The sequence below is a fragment of the Stegostoma tigrinum genome, chromosome 6 (genome assembly GCF_030684315.1).
Source record: "Stegostoma tigrinum isolate sSteTig4 chromosome 6, sSteTig4.hap1, whole genome shotgun sequence".
In the NCBI taxonomy this organism is placed as follows: domain Eukaryota; kingdom Metazoa; phylum Chordata; class Chondrichthyes; order Orectolobiformes; family Stegostomatidae; genus Stegostoma; species Stegostoma tigrinum.
The window spans coordinates 106,732,426-106,750,307 of record NC_081359.1 but is presented as its reverse complement, the minus strand read 5'-3'; the positions used below and the strand labels follow the sequence as shown (position 1 = coordinate 106,750,307).

Sequence of the window (17,882 nt, the reverse complement as noted above, 5' to 3'; positions counted from 1 at the left end):
TCAAGAGAGAGAGGAAGGTTAAGAGATGACTTAATAGAGACATACAAGATGATCAGAGGATTAAATAGAGTGGACAGTGAAAGCCTTTTTCCTTGGATGGTGATGGCGAGCACAATGGGACAGAGATTTAAATTGAGGGGTGATAGATATAGGAAGGATATTAGAGGTAGGCTCTTTACTCAGAGAGTAGTAAGGGCTTGGAATGCCCTGCCTGCAACAGTAGTAGGACATTTAAATGGTCATTGGATAAACATATGGATGATACTGGAACAGTGTAGGACAGATGGGCTTCAGATTGGTTTCACAGGTTGGCACAACATCAAGGGCGGAAGGGCTTGTACTGTGCTGTAATGTTCAATGTTCCATGTTCACGGGATGAGGGACATTTCTGGCCAGGCAGCATTTATTGGCCATCCGTAATTGCCCAGAGGGCAGTTAAGACTCAACCACATTGCTGTGGGTCTGGAGTCACATGTAGGCCAGACCAGGTAGGGATGGCAGTTTCTTTCCCTAAAGGACATTAGTGAAACTGATGGGTTTTTCCTGGACAATCAACTCACAGGCATCATTAGATTCTTAATTCCAGATATTTATTGAATTCAAATTCCACTATCTACTGTGTTGGGATTCGAACCAAGGTCCCAGAATATTATCTGCGTCTCTGAATTAACAGTCCAGCAATGATACCGCAATGAACCCAGGTCCCAGAACATTAACTGGGTGCCTGAATTAACAGTCCAGCGATGATACCATTTGGCCATTGCCTCCCCCAGTGGATAGGTTCAGCAACTGGCCTACATGAAAACAAAAAGAAAAGTAACATATGCATTCTGTCATGCCCTAGGTCCTGACGTGTTCAATATTACTCGCAGCAGAGACATAATAAGTATTGAATACATTAATCAGATGAGGTGTGAATGAGGGACAAAGTTGACATATATTGAATAAAAGGACTGCATTAATATTTTTAACGTTTCTTCTTCTTCTTAGCTGACTCTCCAGATCAAGGATAAACTTCTCCCACTCTGGAGTCTGTGCGTCCTGAGGTAACTAGACACTCTAATTCTGAATCTGTACACCCTGCCACAGTGGGGGAAAAGGTCATGCTTCCTGAAGTGAGCGTGTGAACCATTTGGGTTTTCAGCAGCTCCTTCTGCTTTCTGCACTTGGCCTCAGGCTGGACATTTAGAGATGTTTGGAATGGCGTGCACCTTGATAGCACGTCATCTTGGGTAGCTATGAACAAGGAATTCCCACAATTCTTTGGGATGTCGCATTTTGTCAGGGAGAGTTTGAGGACATCCTTAAAGTGTTTTCTCTGCCCCTCCAGTAACTGCTTGCCATGATAAAGCTCAGAGCAAAGACTTTGCTTTAGGAGACTTTAGTCAGGAGTGCAAACAAAAAAAAGACCACTCCACACAACTTTTTGACATTAACCAATGTTGGTAATGTTGGGCTGACAGATGACGTTGAGGTTGGTGCATCTATCCTACCATTGAATTTGCAGGATTTTGCAGAGGCATTTTGATCAAGGACTTGAGGTAATTGCTGTACATAGGCCATATTCCTAATTCATACACGATGTCAAAGACCACTGTGGTCCTGTAGAACATGAATTTGTTGCCTGGATTGAAGTCTCTATTGACAAAGACTCTTTACTTCAGAAATGTTTGGATATTTAGACTAATGTTCTTTGAGTTTATATTGGAGCCAATTTTCCAAACTACATGATGATTGCTATAAGATATTTCTGTTTGTATGACTGTGCCTGCATATATGTGTGTGAGCATGTGTAAACATTGGCACCTATGTACCTTTGCACAATCAAAAGTATTAATGATGCTGCAGTGATTAATTTTGTTATACTTGTGAATATATTTTACACTCTTTGATTTGAACCAATGAGCTAACTATCATTAGCTGAAAGTTAAGCAAACTTGAAGTAGTATACCTTACACTCTTTTCATGTGTTACCTAATGCATCAACGGATGGAGACACACACATTTACATATAGTCAAGGTACTTTAACTTAACATAAACTTACTTCGAAGGTCTGGAACGTCTTTAATCTTCATTAAGGTTTCCATAATATCTTCATCAGTGAATCCCATTGAGGTGACAATGCCAACTGGAAGTCCATTGTATCTGAGAGCATTGGCTAATTTGTTAGCAGTGTCTACCCAGATATTTTCATTTGAAGATATTATACCGATATGAGCCCAGCGAAAATATTTCATCACACCAAACAAAACCCTGGCAGGTGATGGTAAAGTCCTCACAAATGTAGGGTAACTGTTGGCATTATCAAGTTGAAAGTTAACACAGGCCCATGAGAATATTCCCTTGTTCCAGTTCTTGCCCAAAAGTGAAGCTGCCTCACAATAGCCTGGGTTCACTGGACCCAAAAATGCAGATGCACGTTCTTCAAACTCCACAAAGTTACTCAGTGCCTTTGAAGTCTGACAATCATCTTGAAGCACCACATGTTCAAGCTTATATCTATTGTATAAGGAACCATGTTTGTTAATTCGATCAACCGCCAGCTTGGCTGCCATTGATGGAAGAGCCTTGGAAAAATTTGGGTCACAGTACCAAGGCCCAACAACTCCAACCTTGAAAACTGAAGTGTGCACGCAGTGCGGAAAGATTAGTGTTCCCAGAAGCAGGCAGCATAATGATGGAAAGAACTTTAACTTCATAAAGAACCTTTGCTTTGGTATGTAATAGCATTGAGGATGATTAGTGAACTCTAATAGATGGCCTGTTATTGTCCAACAGGAACTCAGCATTTTCCTGGAAGCATTTACAGCTGGAATCTAAACAGGGTAGATTCATTCACAAAGAGTAGTGACATCTGCCCCTGAAGAAGTGAGTAACCTATTTGAATCAAAAAATATGTATTCAATATCGTTATACCTGATAATATTGATCAGTGATAACATCGCAGCAGGCGATTCTCAAGTCTGTTCCAACATTCAACTAGACCATGTCTGATCTGAGCTTAACTCCATTTCTCTGTCTTTCGCCATGTCTCTTAAAACACTTACCTAACAATATTCTCCAAAACAGTTTTGAATTCTTCAATTAACCCACCAGCTTCAACAGAATTTTGGGTGAGAGCTTCAGAATTACAATATAAAAGACACAATAATTTTGAAACTTAACCCTGACCTTCTAAATACAATCATGTCTAGGTGTGAACTATTAGGTGTTCTTTTAGACATAATGAATAACTGATCTTCAACCATTGGCAAACATGATTTCTGATGACAATATAACACACTGTTTAACTGATTGATGAGGGCACCTGATTCCCCAATTCTATTCCAAACAATTATGATATCGGAAGGACTTTTGCAGTAATGTTAATAGATTTCAAGGCATCCAAATAATGTTAAGAAATCCAAGACAACAAAATGTGAGGCTGGATGAACACAGCAGGCCAAGCAGCATCTCAGGAGCACAAAAGCTGACGTTTCGGGCCTAGACCCTTCATCAGAGAGGGTCTTGGCCCGAAACGTCAGCTTTTGTGCTCCTGAGATGCTGCTTGGCCTGCTGTGTTCATCCAGCCTCACATTTTGTTGTCTTGGATTCTCCAGCATCTGCAGTTCCCATTATCTCTGATACTACTTAAGAAATCCAATGTCTGTTTAATCTGACCAAATTTTGAATTTTAGCCAAGTAGTCAATACATAACTTTGGATGGATGGAAAGTAAACAGCAGCACTTCCAAAAGAATAGGACAGACAATATTGGTTAAAATAACTTTGTCCCATGCAAATCAGTTAAGTGCAGTGGGTGAAGAGATAAGGCACATTGCCATGGATAATAAAGGTTGGATTATGTGTATTAATGGCTATTAAGTGACCTTGAAGACATTGCCATCAGCTGACAACATATATCTCCAAAAAATGATTTTTATGATTTTCAATAAGAGGAATTCATGTAATTAAAAATGAAGACAAGAGAATTTGAAATTGCATGCCTGATTGTAAATGTGAATTGGGAGGTGTAGATGGGGATTGGAACATATTTATGTCCAATACACATTATCTGCTTCTAACCTCCCCAGGCCAAATCTATTAGTGCAGCTCATCCTAAATTAGTCAAAAAGGCAGTAATAATGATATGTATCTATTCAATAGAGATGTTTTGATCTGTAAATCAGTACCATATCCAAAAAGTTCACATTTAAATCTTGCACAGAAACACACAAAAAAGTCAACTTCTTTATTGAAATTGTATGCCATCATTTAAAGCTTTTTAAGAAAGTCATATTTTTATTTTAGCCTGGCCTGTATGTCATTTGTCCATGTGCTCTAATAGATTATTGGCGATTTGAAAAACTTAACAAAGCTTGAAAGGTTTCAGAAGATATTTACAGGGATGTTACCAGGATTGGAGAGTTTGAGCTAAATGGACAGGCTGAATAAGCCAGGACTATTTTCCCTGGAGCATCACTCACTGAGGAGTGACTTCAGAGAGGTTTATAATTTCATGTGGGAATGGATAACATCAATAGTTGAGGTGTTTTCCCCAGGGTTGGGGAATCAAAACTAATGGGCATATGTTTAAGGTGAGAGGGGAAAGATTTAAAAGAGACCTAAGGGGCAACTTTTTCATGCAGAGGGCGGTGCGTGTATGAATGAACTGCCAGAGGAAGTGCTGGAGGCTGGTACAATTACAACATTTTGAAGGTCTCTGGGTTTAGAGGAAAATGGGCCAAATCACGGCAATGGGGCTAGATTAATTTAGAATATCGGGCTGGCATGGACGAGTTGGATTGAAGAGTCTGTTTCCATGCTGTACATCTAAATGACTCTATGATTCTAATAAAGCTCATAATTCTGAGGAGATATAATTATTGGTGAAATGTGGTTACTAGTAAAAACCTGTCAACTCAGCTTCATTTAATGATTCAGAAGATGTTTTACTAATATAAATATTACATAAATATTAAAAGGACAAATTGATGAGGCCTATACAATTCAACTTACAAATTGTGTTACAAAGACTAGAAAAAGCTGCCTCCAGCGACATTTATCCAAGGGTTCACTTACCAATCAATGAAGATGGATTGATGTTCAGAGTCCAGTTTGGTAATCCCGTACTTTTGTTGGAGCTGGGCAAAACTGTCACTTTCTCCCAGTTTTAACCGTGGTTAAAAAAAATTAAATGATATATTACAAAAATATCATCATCCTCATTAATGTGATATCACTCTTTCCCTAATGACAGAACTCCCATAGACATCGCCTTAATGAACAAAATACATGTTCTGCTTCTATTTAGATTGGGTTATTCCACTAAGCAAGAAAAGGAAACATTTCTTTTGCCTCCAAGGTTAATCCACCATCATTGACGTTGCTTATTCGGAGAAAATATTTGTCGTGATCTGTCGAAATGAATCGTACATTCCCAATGCGACTGGCGCGGGGCTGTTCTGATTGCAGGACCACGGACAGCAACAGCCGTATTGCAGCACCATGGACAGAGCCTACCATGGCCGTCAATTTGAGCGGCTTCCCCTCTTGCAGGAATGCACGTAGTATTTGTGAACAGTCTTGATGAATCAGTATTCGAGATGGTCACTTGTTTAAAGTTCTTGAAAGTATTTCAGTCCTCCATCTCTCTGTCTCATTCTCTGCTACTTGTAGATTCTGCTAGCGATTACCTGCGGAAAGTGACCTCCAATTCACTCTGCGTACTGAGACGGATCTAATCTCCATTCTGGAGAGATCGTGTTTTTGCTTAAATTACTATTAATCCGATTGCAGCGCCGATTCGGAGACAGTGAGAGTTAGAATTAGATGGGAGCTGGGGACGTTGCTAGGTGCAGTGAAGTGAGGAAGGGGAAAGTGGAAATTGAGCTGGTGACTCGGAGGAAAAGTCGCTGTTTGCTTTGCAGTAAATGGTGTTATTGGTTCCAGACTTGTTTCCTCAGTAATAGTCCTCGGTCCGCTTCCAACTTGGAATTCAGATGGCTTTCAGATGGGATTCAGATGAAGGAAGTTTCTGATTATACCTGCAACTTTTTATTTTAGAAACAGGAGTATATTGATTCAGAGATAGTAGGAGATGCAGATGCTGGAGAACGTGAGATAAAAAGGTGTAGAGCTGGATGAACACAGCAGGTCAACGGCATCAGAGGAGCAGGAAGGCTGACATTTCGGGCCTAGACCCTTCTTCAGAAAAATTCTGACTATGTATTAATTGTGACTATGTTTTTGTTAGACTAAACGCACTGAAGTGGGGAAGATGCTGCCTGAACTGTTGAAGAACAGTGTAATAACAGTATTGTTTTGACATGGAAATTAAATCCTTCATGCTTCGCTGGATCTGGGATCCAGCTGGGACTCCACAGTCCACTGGGTGGAGTAAAAGCCGATGGCTTTCTCTAGCTCCTTCCCTTCCTGAATGTTTCATGGCTCTCTTGTCAAAATTCAGACCCATCTAATATTCATGCTTAAAATGGACAGTTTCAAATACCACAGGAGAGCCAACATTAATCTCAGTCTCCAAGCTGCCTCTTACAGAAGCAAGGGCTCTGTTTATTTCTGACATTGCTGGTTATGAATACACAGCAGTAAATGAAGAAAGGGAATGGAAGTGTGTGGGAAGAGGTGGAAAAAGTGAAGAGAAAGGAAATTCAAGGGAATGGAGAAATGATGGTGAGAAGAGCCTTTTAGTTTTGTTTGCTAATTATAAGGATCATGCCACCTGGAATTCCAGCTGGCTTGCAAATATTTATCCCTTAATCAATGTAACAAAACCAGAATATCTGCTCATTATAGAATCATAGAAAGTTTACAGCAAAGGAAGAGATCACATGGCCCATCATCATTGGCCAAAAAACAAGCCACCCAATCTTATTCCATTCCCCAGTATTTAATCCATAACTTGAGGACCAGAATCTTAAATGATTCAAACAATCTCCAGCACCCCTTCAACTAGTCATTTCAGGGCTCCAAATTCCTCTGGGTGAAAAAAACGTTTCCTCATATCCCCTCTAATATTTCAACCAATTACATTAACTATATGTCTCACAATCACTGATCTCTCTGCCAAGGTAAATTAGCCCTTCCCATCCACTCTACCCAGGTCTCTCACAAAATTTTGCATTCCTTTACCAAATCTCTCCTCAGCACCATGTATTTTTGGACACCATCTCCAACCTATCTGATCTTTCCTCTCAAATGTATTTTTCCAGCCCTAGCAATAGCTTCATAAATCTCATTTTATCCTTGTTAGTTATTTGTAACATTTCAGTAATGGGGTGACCGGGGCTGCATACAGATCAATAAATGATTTATTGAGTTCCAGCATAACCTCCCGGCTCTTAAATTCTATACTTTGGCTGATCACATACAGGATTTCTAATGCCTGCTCAACCACCTTAACTACCTTCAAGGCCCCGTAGATACTCAGTCTAAAGTTACACATTTCCTCTATACCTCACAGTGTTTTCCAATTTATCGTACATTCTTTTGTTTGGTTTGAACTTCCCAAATGTATCACCTCACTTATCTCCACTTGAAGTCTATTTGTACTTTTCTGCCACCTGACCAATCCATTAATCCTCCTGCTGTCTACAGCTATCTTCATCCTATCAATCATGAGGCTAATTCTTGTATCATCCACCAATTTCTTGATCATATCCCAGACATTTACATCCAAATCATTGAGGTATACCACAAGTAATAGAGGATCTAGTACTGAGACCAACAGAAATTCAGTGAAAACAGCCTTCTAGTCACAAAACACTCATTAAAAAAACCCTCTACATTTTGCCACCAAGTCAGAGCAGAAGTCAATATTTAGGTAATATACAAATGCAGCCAATTTAGGTGAAAGCCATGTGTCTAGTTTTCCTTTATGGTTCAATTGTTTGTACCAAATAAAGGGATCATGACTTAATATTCAAAGCACCTTTCAGCTGGATGATTACTCTTAAAATGCAGTAATTATTGCTTTTCAGGCAAGTCAATTTATGTGCAACAATCTTGGACAAATGTTAAGAAGATAAATAAGCAGTCGGCCAGTGACTCAAGTGAATCATAAAGTCATGCAATCAAGTTTCACACCACAGATTTAAATATATAATTTGGATTAAAACTGATTTGCCTCAATATTGGAGCTGCCATCTTTCAGATGGAATGATAAACTGAAACTCTCTTCCCTTTTTAGATGATGTACAAGATGCCATCATACAGTTTAGGATTAGAGCTAAGAATTTTGTGAACAATCAACATCATTAAATCATTTCTGCAATTTTTCTTCTTGTTGTTCATGGGACTTTACTATCTGAAACTACCTAATGTTTCCCACATTACAATACTTTTCAATTCATTTATAAAATGTAGAATTTGCTGACTGGGCTAGCAGTTATTGCCCATCCTTATTTGCCCTGGAGAAGGTGGTGGTGAACTGCCTTCTTGAACTGCTGCAGTCCATATGTTGTAGGTTGATCCATAGTGCCATTAGGGAGGAAATTCCAGGATTTTTGCCCAGTAACAGTGAAGGAATGGTGATATATTTCCAAGTCAGGATGCTGAGTGACTTGGAGGGGAATTTGCAGGTGGTGGTGGGTATGTGCTGCCCTTGCCCATCTAGATGGTGGTACTAATGTGTTTTGAAGTGCTGTCTAAGGAGCCTTGGCCAAATTCTGCAGGGCATCTCTTGGATAGTACACATTGCTGCTACTAAGTATTGGTTGTGGAGGGAGTAGATGTGGTGCCAATCAATCCAACCACTTTGTCCTGGATCGTATCATGAATGAATGTTGTTGGAGCTGCACTCATCCACTCAAGTGAGGCAGCACGGTGGCTCAGGGGTTAGCAGGGCTGCCAGGGACCGGGTTTCGATTTCACTGTTGGGCAAATGCCTGTGTGGAATTTGCCATTCTCTCTGTGTCTATATGAGTTTCTTCCTGGTGTTCCCGTTTTCTCCCACAATTGTAGGTTAGGTGGATTAGCCATGCTAAATTGCTGACAATGTCCAGGCATGTCTAGTCTAGGAGGATTAGCCACGGGAAGTACAGGGTTATAGTGTAGGGAGGTGGGTCTGGGTGGGAAGCAGTTCAGAGGGTCAGTGTGGACTTAATGGGCTGAATGGCCTGCTTCCACACTGCATGGATTCTAAGTGAGGCATATTACATCACACTCCTGACTTGTACCTCATAGATGGTGGACAGACTTTGGGGAATCAGGACGTGAGTAAATTGCTGCAAGATTCCTTTGTATTCTGAAGAAGAGTGAGACTGGGCTTGAAATATTACCTATTTCTTTCTCCACAGATTCTGCCAGACCCGCTGAGCTTCTCCAGTCTTGCTGTGTTTTTTTTTGCGTAGACTCTGACCAGCTCTTGCAGCTGCTGTCTTAACATAGTAGACCCGTTGAATTTCTGGTCAACGGTAAGTGCACAGGATATTGATAATGGGGATTCAGTGATAGTAACACCTTTGAATGTGCACATTCGTTGCAAAGCTCTTTAGGAATTAGCAGGTCACAAAAGGTTCTATTAAAATGCAAATCCTTTATTTTCAAATACAAGTTTCTATCTCTCCTCTTCAGGGACAGCATGGTTTATTTCAGATTTCTTATGTTCTTACCCAAATTCTTCTGCAATCTCTCCAAAGTGGGGAAGAAAATATTGATAAAGCAGAGACATTATGACAAAAAGCAGCTCATTAATTTAATGCTGTCACAAGCTCTGCAGACTCCTAACTGCCCTGTCAATCTACCCACACAACATAAACAGACTCAGGTATGAATATCATAACACACCAGCTAATAAACTGAACACTGGCAGTGGCAGTCTCATTATGTCGCTGGACCTCAAAAAGCAAGCATGTTAATTAAATATGTGTTAACATGGCAGCAGGAGATATAACGCTGGTGACACTAACTTGGTCAACCTCAGCAGGTGCAGCATTGTCTCCCACAGGGTGCCCAGCAGGCCCTCAGTGCAATTCCAGCTGCACAGCACTGGAGAAAGGCATCCAGGCTCCTCTCTAACTGATGCTTTTAATAAATAATGCTGGTTTCCAAGATACAAACATTAAGTTAATTCAATTTTCTACTATGCCAATGCATGTATAATATGAATGACTTTGGCTGCAAGCGCTCATTAATTATCTCCAACTGCTCTCCCAACAATCTCCTCCTGCCCAGTTTCAGTTCAGTATAAATCCCTCTGTACAATCCCACATGCTGATTCTATTCTTGCTTGCCCTCCACCATTCCCCAATGCCTAGGGCATGCAGCCAATTACACACAATTACAGATACTGGATAGAACAGCTTACTAACAGCTAGCACATTCTGCCCCGGCACCAGGTACGAAGAAAATGCCTTTGCATTTATTGACGACCTTTCACAAATTCAGGGTATCGGAAACCACTTTATAGCCAATTAAGTATTTTTGAAACATGGTCACCATTGTATTGTCAAAAATGGGACAACTGGTGTATGCACAGCAAGATCCCATAAATGACAACATGACGTTTCCTCTTTTAGCAATATTAAAGGATTACCTTGTTTATTCAGGATGTTGATGTCACTGTTAAAGCTATCATTTCATGCCCATGTTCAATTACCATTGAGAATGTGGTGAGAGCTGACTTCTCGAACCACTGCAGTTATACCTGGCACCTGGGGAGATGGCTGCGATTGTCGGCGTCAGAATTCTCAGCTCCAGGACATCTCTGCAAGTGTTGCTCAGGGTAGTGCTCTAAGCCCACCTATTTTCAGCTGTTTCATCATTGCTCTTCCCTCAAACATAAGGTCAGAAGCGGGGATGTTTGCTGATGATTGCACAATGTGTAGCATTATTCACAAATCCTCAGTTATAGTGGCAGTCCATGTTCACATGCTATGAGACTAGGACAATATTCAGCTTTGGACTGACAAATAGGAATTGACATTTAAACCAGATATGTGCCAGGCAATGGTCATCTCCAACAAAAGAGAATCTAACCATCTAACGGAGAGAATCACTCCCTTAACATCTAATGGTATAACCATCACTGAATCCTCCATTGTCAATATTCTAGCAGTGCCATTGATCAGAAACTGCACTGTCCTTGCCAGAAACGTACTAACAGCTGCAGTGAGTAACTCATCTCCTGATTCCCCAAAGCCTGTCCACCATCTCCAAGGTAAAAATCATGAGTGTGACAGTAACTCCCCTTTAACCTGAATGAGTACAGCTCCAAAAACTCTGAAAGGCTTGCCATCATCCAGGACAAAGCAGCATGCTTGGTTGGCATCACATTCATCATGAATGCTCAGGAGCAGCAATGTATACTAGCTACAAGAGAAACTCACCAAGGCTCCTCAGAGAACACCTAGCAAACCCATTATCTCTACCATCTAAAAGGACAAGGGCAACAGATTCGTGGGATCACCAAGCCCCTTGCAAGTTCCCCTCCAAGTCACTCACTGTCCTGATGTGGAAATATATTGCCATTCCTTCAGTTTCACTGGGCCAGAATTCTGGAGCTCCTTCCCTAATGGCATTATGGGTCAGCACACAGCACATGGTCTTCAGTGGTTCAAAAAGCCAGCTCACCACCACTTTCTCAAGAGCAATTAGGGATGGGCAACAAGTGCCAGCCCAAATATCAATGTCCACATCCCATGAATGAGTAGGGGGGAAAGTATTGCCCTTAAAATGTTTAAAGCTAACATAGGAAAACTTCCAAAGGTGATTTGTTATCAAACAAATCACTTGGTGATATAATAGTAATGTTTCTGAACTAGTAATCTAGAGACGCAGGCTAATGGATAGCAAGAGCTGCAGATGCTGGAAGTCAGAGCCAAATTTCCTGTTCCTCTGATGCTGCTTGGCCTGCTTCATCCAGCTCTACACCTTGTTGTGAACAAAAACAAAGTTGCTGGAAAAGCTCAGCAGGTCTGGCAGCATCTATGGAGGAGAAAACAGAGTTAATGTTTCGGGTCCAGTGAATAAACTTCCTGAGGAAGGGTCACCGGACCAGAAACGTTAACTCTGTTTTCTCCTCCACAGATGCTGCCAGACCTGCTGAGCTTTTCCAGCGACTTTGTTTTTGTTCCTCACTTACAGCATCCTCAGTTCTTTCAGTTTTTATTTAGTCTGCACCTTGTTATCTCTGTGTACAATCCTAGCCTGAATGTTTTTTCAGGTTTTACTATGACATAGAGGTGCCAGTATTGGACTGGGGTGGGCCAAGTCAGAAATCACACCACACCAGGTTATAGTCCAAAAGGTTGAGTTGAAATCACAAGCTTTTGGAGTGCTTCCCCTTTGTCAGTTGAAGCGAGAGAGAAGAGCACACAGAAAACAGAATTTGTATGCAAAGAGATCAAGAGCAGAGAGATCAAAAGATCGCACAAATGGTGTGAGTGGAGTGTTGAATAAATCTCTGCAGGTGGCCAAGAGTGTGAGACCCTCGGCAACTCTTGTACCTATCATGTTATCTAGCCATTTGGTTTTTTTCCAGCAGCACCTTATTTTTAATTTTTTGTAATTATCTCCCCACCCCATTTAGTCAGATCATAGGTCATACTTTTGCTTGTTATCCAGCTTTTGACACTTTACTCACACTGTCTAACACTCTCAGTCGCTTGCAGAGGCTTACTATTTGACATTCCACTCACACTATTTGCACAATCTTTTGATCTCTCTGCCCTGGATCTCTCTGCATATAAATTCTGTCTTCTATGTGCTCTTCTCTTTCAATTCACCTGACGAAAGAGTAGCGGTCCAAAACCTTGTGATTTCAACTAAACCTGGTGGGCTATAGCCTGGTGGGATGAGACTTCAGGTTTGACTGCATCTAGGCTCAGACTGCTTCATTATCTGAAGAGTCACGAATATACTTAAATGCTGCTTTAGTGAGATAATGAAGTGGTTCTGAATCTCCAACACAGAATAGAAGACCTTCTTCTTTATCTTAATTCTTGGTAAGCAGGTGCTGCTGGCAATCTGCCAGTAATCACCCATTACAAATCACTCTGAGGAGGATAATGGCACTCCCCCTTCTTGAACTCTTACAGAGAACAGTTTGAATTGCTCGCAAGGACACTGAGAATATTGATGGTGGTTGTTGGTCTGGGGTCAGATAGAGATTTTGATGGGTTTGGAATGGGAGGTTTCCTTCCCTAATGAAGTAATAATTAACCAATTGAGTTTTTATGGCAATCTGATAGTTTCCAGATGTTAACTAACTCTTCATGCTCATATTCACTATGAGCAGAGTCTAATTCTGATGGGAAGATTGCTCTCCAATTCTGGATTAGAGAGATGACATTGATATCAAGTGGCTAGTAATCCGGAGGTTCAGGCTAAAGACCTGTGAATGCTGCTTCAAATCACAACACAGCAAATGGTAAACTTAAAATTCAGTTGAAAAATAATCCAGAATTAAAACCTAGTCTCAGTAACAGTGAGCATGAAACTGTCATTGATTCTTCTAAAAACCCACCCAATTCATTAATGTATTTCAGCAAACAAAATCTGCCATCCTAACCTGGTCTGCCCCAGAAGTGGTTCCAAGCTCACAGCCAATGGATGAAGAGATATTAAGTCCCTGTATTGTTTGATTATTAATGTCACCATTACATATTCTGTATTATTTCCATATCTCAGAAACTAACCATTTCCAAATAAGTTAGATAGATTCAGGCACCCAATGTTGATCAAGCCTTATACTTTTCTGCATTGGGCATCTTCAGCTCTTGATATTTCCACCTTTTACAGACCTGGTTTAAATATCGCCAAACTCAGTCGACTTCTTGGAACCCAAGATTAAATATCTTGGATATTTAATATTCATTTACAGATTTGCAGCTGTAAACACCAGCCTCATTTCCTCATGGGGTTATTAAACATTTCCCAGTGCCACACCATTGCTGATGAATCATCGACAATTAAGACTGTTCTCCTATTCCCCAAACAAATTTCATGAGAGATGAGTTAGCACTGGAACTCAAGAGGGAGTAAATAATTGTTTTTGTTTGCCGAAAAAGAATCAGATCAGCGAATAAGAAGCTCAATACTTGGGGAATAAAACTTTGAACACTTTTAAAATGTAGACACCACCTCAAACTTTAGGATTTAAGTAGACATATGCCTGAGAAGAAAAATCCCAGGGCCAATTTTGAACAAAATGCTTGTTTGATCTCTCAGATTACAAAAAATATGAAGTGAGTGCAAACTGGAAAAAAATTAGCATTTGTAGAATACAGCTTCTGTATGCATCTCTGTTAGCTCTCATGTTTCCTTCATATGGTTTTTATTTCTTTATTCAGCCATGGGATGAGGGTATCGCAGATTAAGCAGCATTCATTGCCCATCCCTAATTGCCCAGAGGGCAGTTCAGAGTCAACCACATTTCTGTGGGTCTGGAGTCAAATGTAGGCCACACCAGGTACGGATGGCAGTTTCCTTAAAGGACATTCATGAACCAGATGGGTTTTTCCTGACAATTGACAATGGATTCACAGTCATCATTAGATTCTTAATTCCAGATATTTACTGAATTCAAATTCCACCATCTGTTGTGGCGGGATTCGAGCCTCAGTCTTCTAGAACATTATATGGGTGTCTGGATCAAAACAGTCTGGCAATAATAGTAGATACAATTACTTACCTATTGTTCAATGAAAAAAGACCCAGATACATCTATCTCAAAAGCTGCAGAACCTAAAGTAAAAACACATAAATCTTAAACAGGTCTTCCAAAGAAGAACTGGATGTGAAACATTAACTCTGTACCTCTGTCCACAGGCACTGCCAGAACCGCTGTGATTCTCCGGCACTTTCTATTTTTAACCCAGGTCCTCTGAAGCACTTTATGCCCATGTATAGCAAGACCTGGGCAATATCTAGACCTTGGCTGAAAAGTGGCAAATAAATTTCATGCCAGACGTTGGCCATCTCCAAGAAGAGACAATCGATTCACTGCTCCTTGACACTCAATGGCATTTGCCTCACCGAATGTCCCACTATCATTATTCTGCAAGTTACCATTGACCAGAAACTGAACTGATTAGCCATATAAATACAGTGGTTATAAGAGCAGGTCAAAGGCTAGGAATACTGCAATGAGTAACTCACTTCCTGACTTCATCATCTGCAAGGCATAAGCCAGGCAATGTGACGGAATACTCTCCACTTCCCCTGGATGGGTGCAGCTTCAACAACACTCAAGCAGCTTGATACCATCCAGGAAAAAGCAGCCCACTTGATTGGCATCACATCCACTCCCTCCAGCACCAACACTCAGTAGCAGAACTATTTATCATTTACGAGATGCACAGCAGAAATTCATCAAACATCCTTAGCCAGCACCTTCCATGATCACCTCCATCTAGAAGGACAAGGGCAGCAGTTGCATGGGAACATGGGAACCACTTGCAAGTTCCTCTCCGAGACATTCACCATGCTACTTGGAAATATATTATCGTTCCTTCGGTGTCTCTGGGACAAAAACAATGGAACTCCTTCCCAAACGGCATTGTGGCTCTGTCTACAGACCATGGACTGCACCATTTCAAGAAGGCAGCTCACCATCATCTTCTCTGGGGAAGCTAGAGATGAGCAATAAATGTTAGCCCATCCAGCAACCCCTATGCCCCACAAGTGAATCAAAAATGATTGAATTTAACTTCGAGCATCCAGTAGTCAATAATACACCTAGAATTGAGTTACTGGCTGATCATAGCTCTCAGTCACGTGGGAATGAAGCCTCTTAATGTTGGAAAGCTTTGGGAATGAGAGATCCAAAATCGCCTCTTCCTCCAAAGCAGCGATCACATATCACATATTACATATTAAGTTACTCAAGTAACATATCCCAAAATCTGATTTTCTGAAAGCGGTTCACCTTGGACGTTATGAACTTGATATCAAATCATCTGCATCTAAACATTTGTGCCCAATTTCCGCTTCAAAAACTTGCAAGTAAAATACAGCTAGATTTTTCCATCAGTAGGTGAATCAAGGGCTAGAGGGAAAAGACAGGAAAATGGAGTTGACGATTATCAGACCAGCCATGATCTCTTTGAATGACAGAGTAGGATTGAAGGGCTGAATGGAGAACTCCTGTTCCTGTGTCTTATGGTCTTCTGGTCTGAATTCTCTCGTGCATTCCTGCAGGTAGTGCTGCATTGTTGGGAGTCCAGACTTTTGGATGAGAGATTAAATTGAGGTCCTGCTCAACCTCTCAGATGAGCGTGAAAGATCCCATGGCACTTGGTCCCTGTGCCCTTGCCAAAATTTATTCGCCAACGAACATACGCCAAGAAAGAATAATGAGGGAGCTGGTTGTTTACTGGATCCTGCTGTGCTCAGATTAGCTGCTATATTTTCTACAGGAAAAAGGTGACCATGCTTCAAATGTAATCTACCAGCAGTGAAGCTGTGGAAGGCACTGTAAATGCCCTTTCATTGTTTAGCTAATTTGCAATTAATGAATTAACACTTCCTCTTGTTTACCAAAAACAAAGTGCTGTGCGAGATGACCTATTATACTTAGTACGGGTTTTAACTTCTATCCTTTCTCTCAGTCTGATCTTTGTATACAGTGGGACATCTTAGAGATGTCAAAAGTTCAGGGATGTGTGAACAATCGGCAAGAAAGCCCTGTTGCTTGCAATAGGTACGTGCAAAAGATTTCCTGGATGCTATGATTCCCTGGGGTGGCATGGTGGCTCAGTGGTTAGCACTGCTGCCTCACAGTGCCCCAGACCCAGGTTTGGTTCCACCCTCAGGCAACTGTCATAGAGTCATACAGCATGGAAACAGGCCCTTCAGCCCATGGTGCCCACTCAGCTAGTTCCAAAGTACCTGACAGGAAACAAAGTATTTTTAAAGAGTAGTTCCTGTCGTAATGTCTGTTTATACATGGTATGATCCCACAAACAGCAATGTGATTATAAAGATAATCTTTCTTTTGTGATATTGGTTCAGCGATAAACGCTTGCCAGGCCACTGGGTAGGATTATTCTACTGTTTTGCAAAACAGCAGCCAGGGAATCTTTTATACGCAAGCGAAAAAATTGTTCGCTCATCCTCCAACTTTTACAGGTCTCCACTCCACGATGTCCCTCTGAATACGAAAAGCAGTCAGGTCCTTGGCTCAACATCTCATCTGATATACATCTCCTCCCAGAGAGATACACTTAACCAGTAGGGGATGGGTTACCTCAGCTGGCTTGACAGTTATCCCTAATGCAGAGTGACACCATTACTGTGGGCTCAACTCCTCCGCAAACTGTGGCCATCTTGCAGGGCTCTCCTTCTCAACCTTTTCCCTTACCTGAGGAGGGATGACCCTCAGGTTAAGCCACCACCAGCTGCTCCTTTATCTCCAATAAGAGAGAAGCCCTATGGTCTGCTAAGGCTATGCTAATTTTCCTGTTGCTCTGCCAGTATTGGGCCGCAGTATCTCTTTAGAGTTTTGTAGGACTGAATCTTCAAACCGCTGACTCAGAGTGACAGTGCTTCCAACTGTGCTACTGCAGGCAGCACACAATCTTAACAAATGTGGATGACTGTGTGCAGCCTCCAGCGGCCAAATAGCTAATTTGCAAATGCATGCACAATAAAGGGTAGTGCATGCCAGTTGAAACAATTCCTGGAAAATGTGTGAGGTGATTGTAAACTACCAGCACAATGATCTTTTGTTCAATGAAAATGATCCATTCGGCCCCTCAAATATGCCAGCTCCTTCCCTGCATACAAAAAGAACAAAGAAAACTACAGCACGGGAACAGGCCCTTTGGCCCTTCAAGCTGCACCGACAAGCTGCCCTTCACAACTAAAGCCCCCTTACCCTTCCAGGGACCATATCCCTCTATTCCTGTCCTAGTCAAGCATTTGTCAAGATGCCCTTTAAA

The 17,882-nt window shown here is 41.3% G+C and overlaps 1 protein-coding gene across 3 annotated transcripts in view; it reads right to left on the bottom strand.

Moving 5' to 3' along the window:
- Positions 1–5,919, bottom strand: part of gucy2f (guanylate cyclase 2F, retinal) — a 72,957-nt gene extending 67,038 nt beyond the window's left edge. The window contains exons 1-2 of one of the 3 annotated variants that reach the window (XM_059646834.1): positions 5,062–5,919; positions 2,046–2,878 (exon numbers count right to left, since the gene is read on the bottom strand). In XM_059646834.1, the coding sequence (XP_059502817.1) occupies positions 2,046–2,790 (745 nt within the window). In that variant the 5' untranslated portion in view covers positions 2,791–2,878; positions 5,062–5,919. The remainder of the gene's footprint in view (positions 1–2,045; positions 2,879–5,061) is intronic. The other 2 variants (XM_048532100.2, XM_048532102.2) reach the window with 2 other exon arrangements.
- Between the last annotated feature and the right edge of the window lie 11,963 nt (positions 5,920–17,882).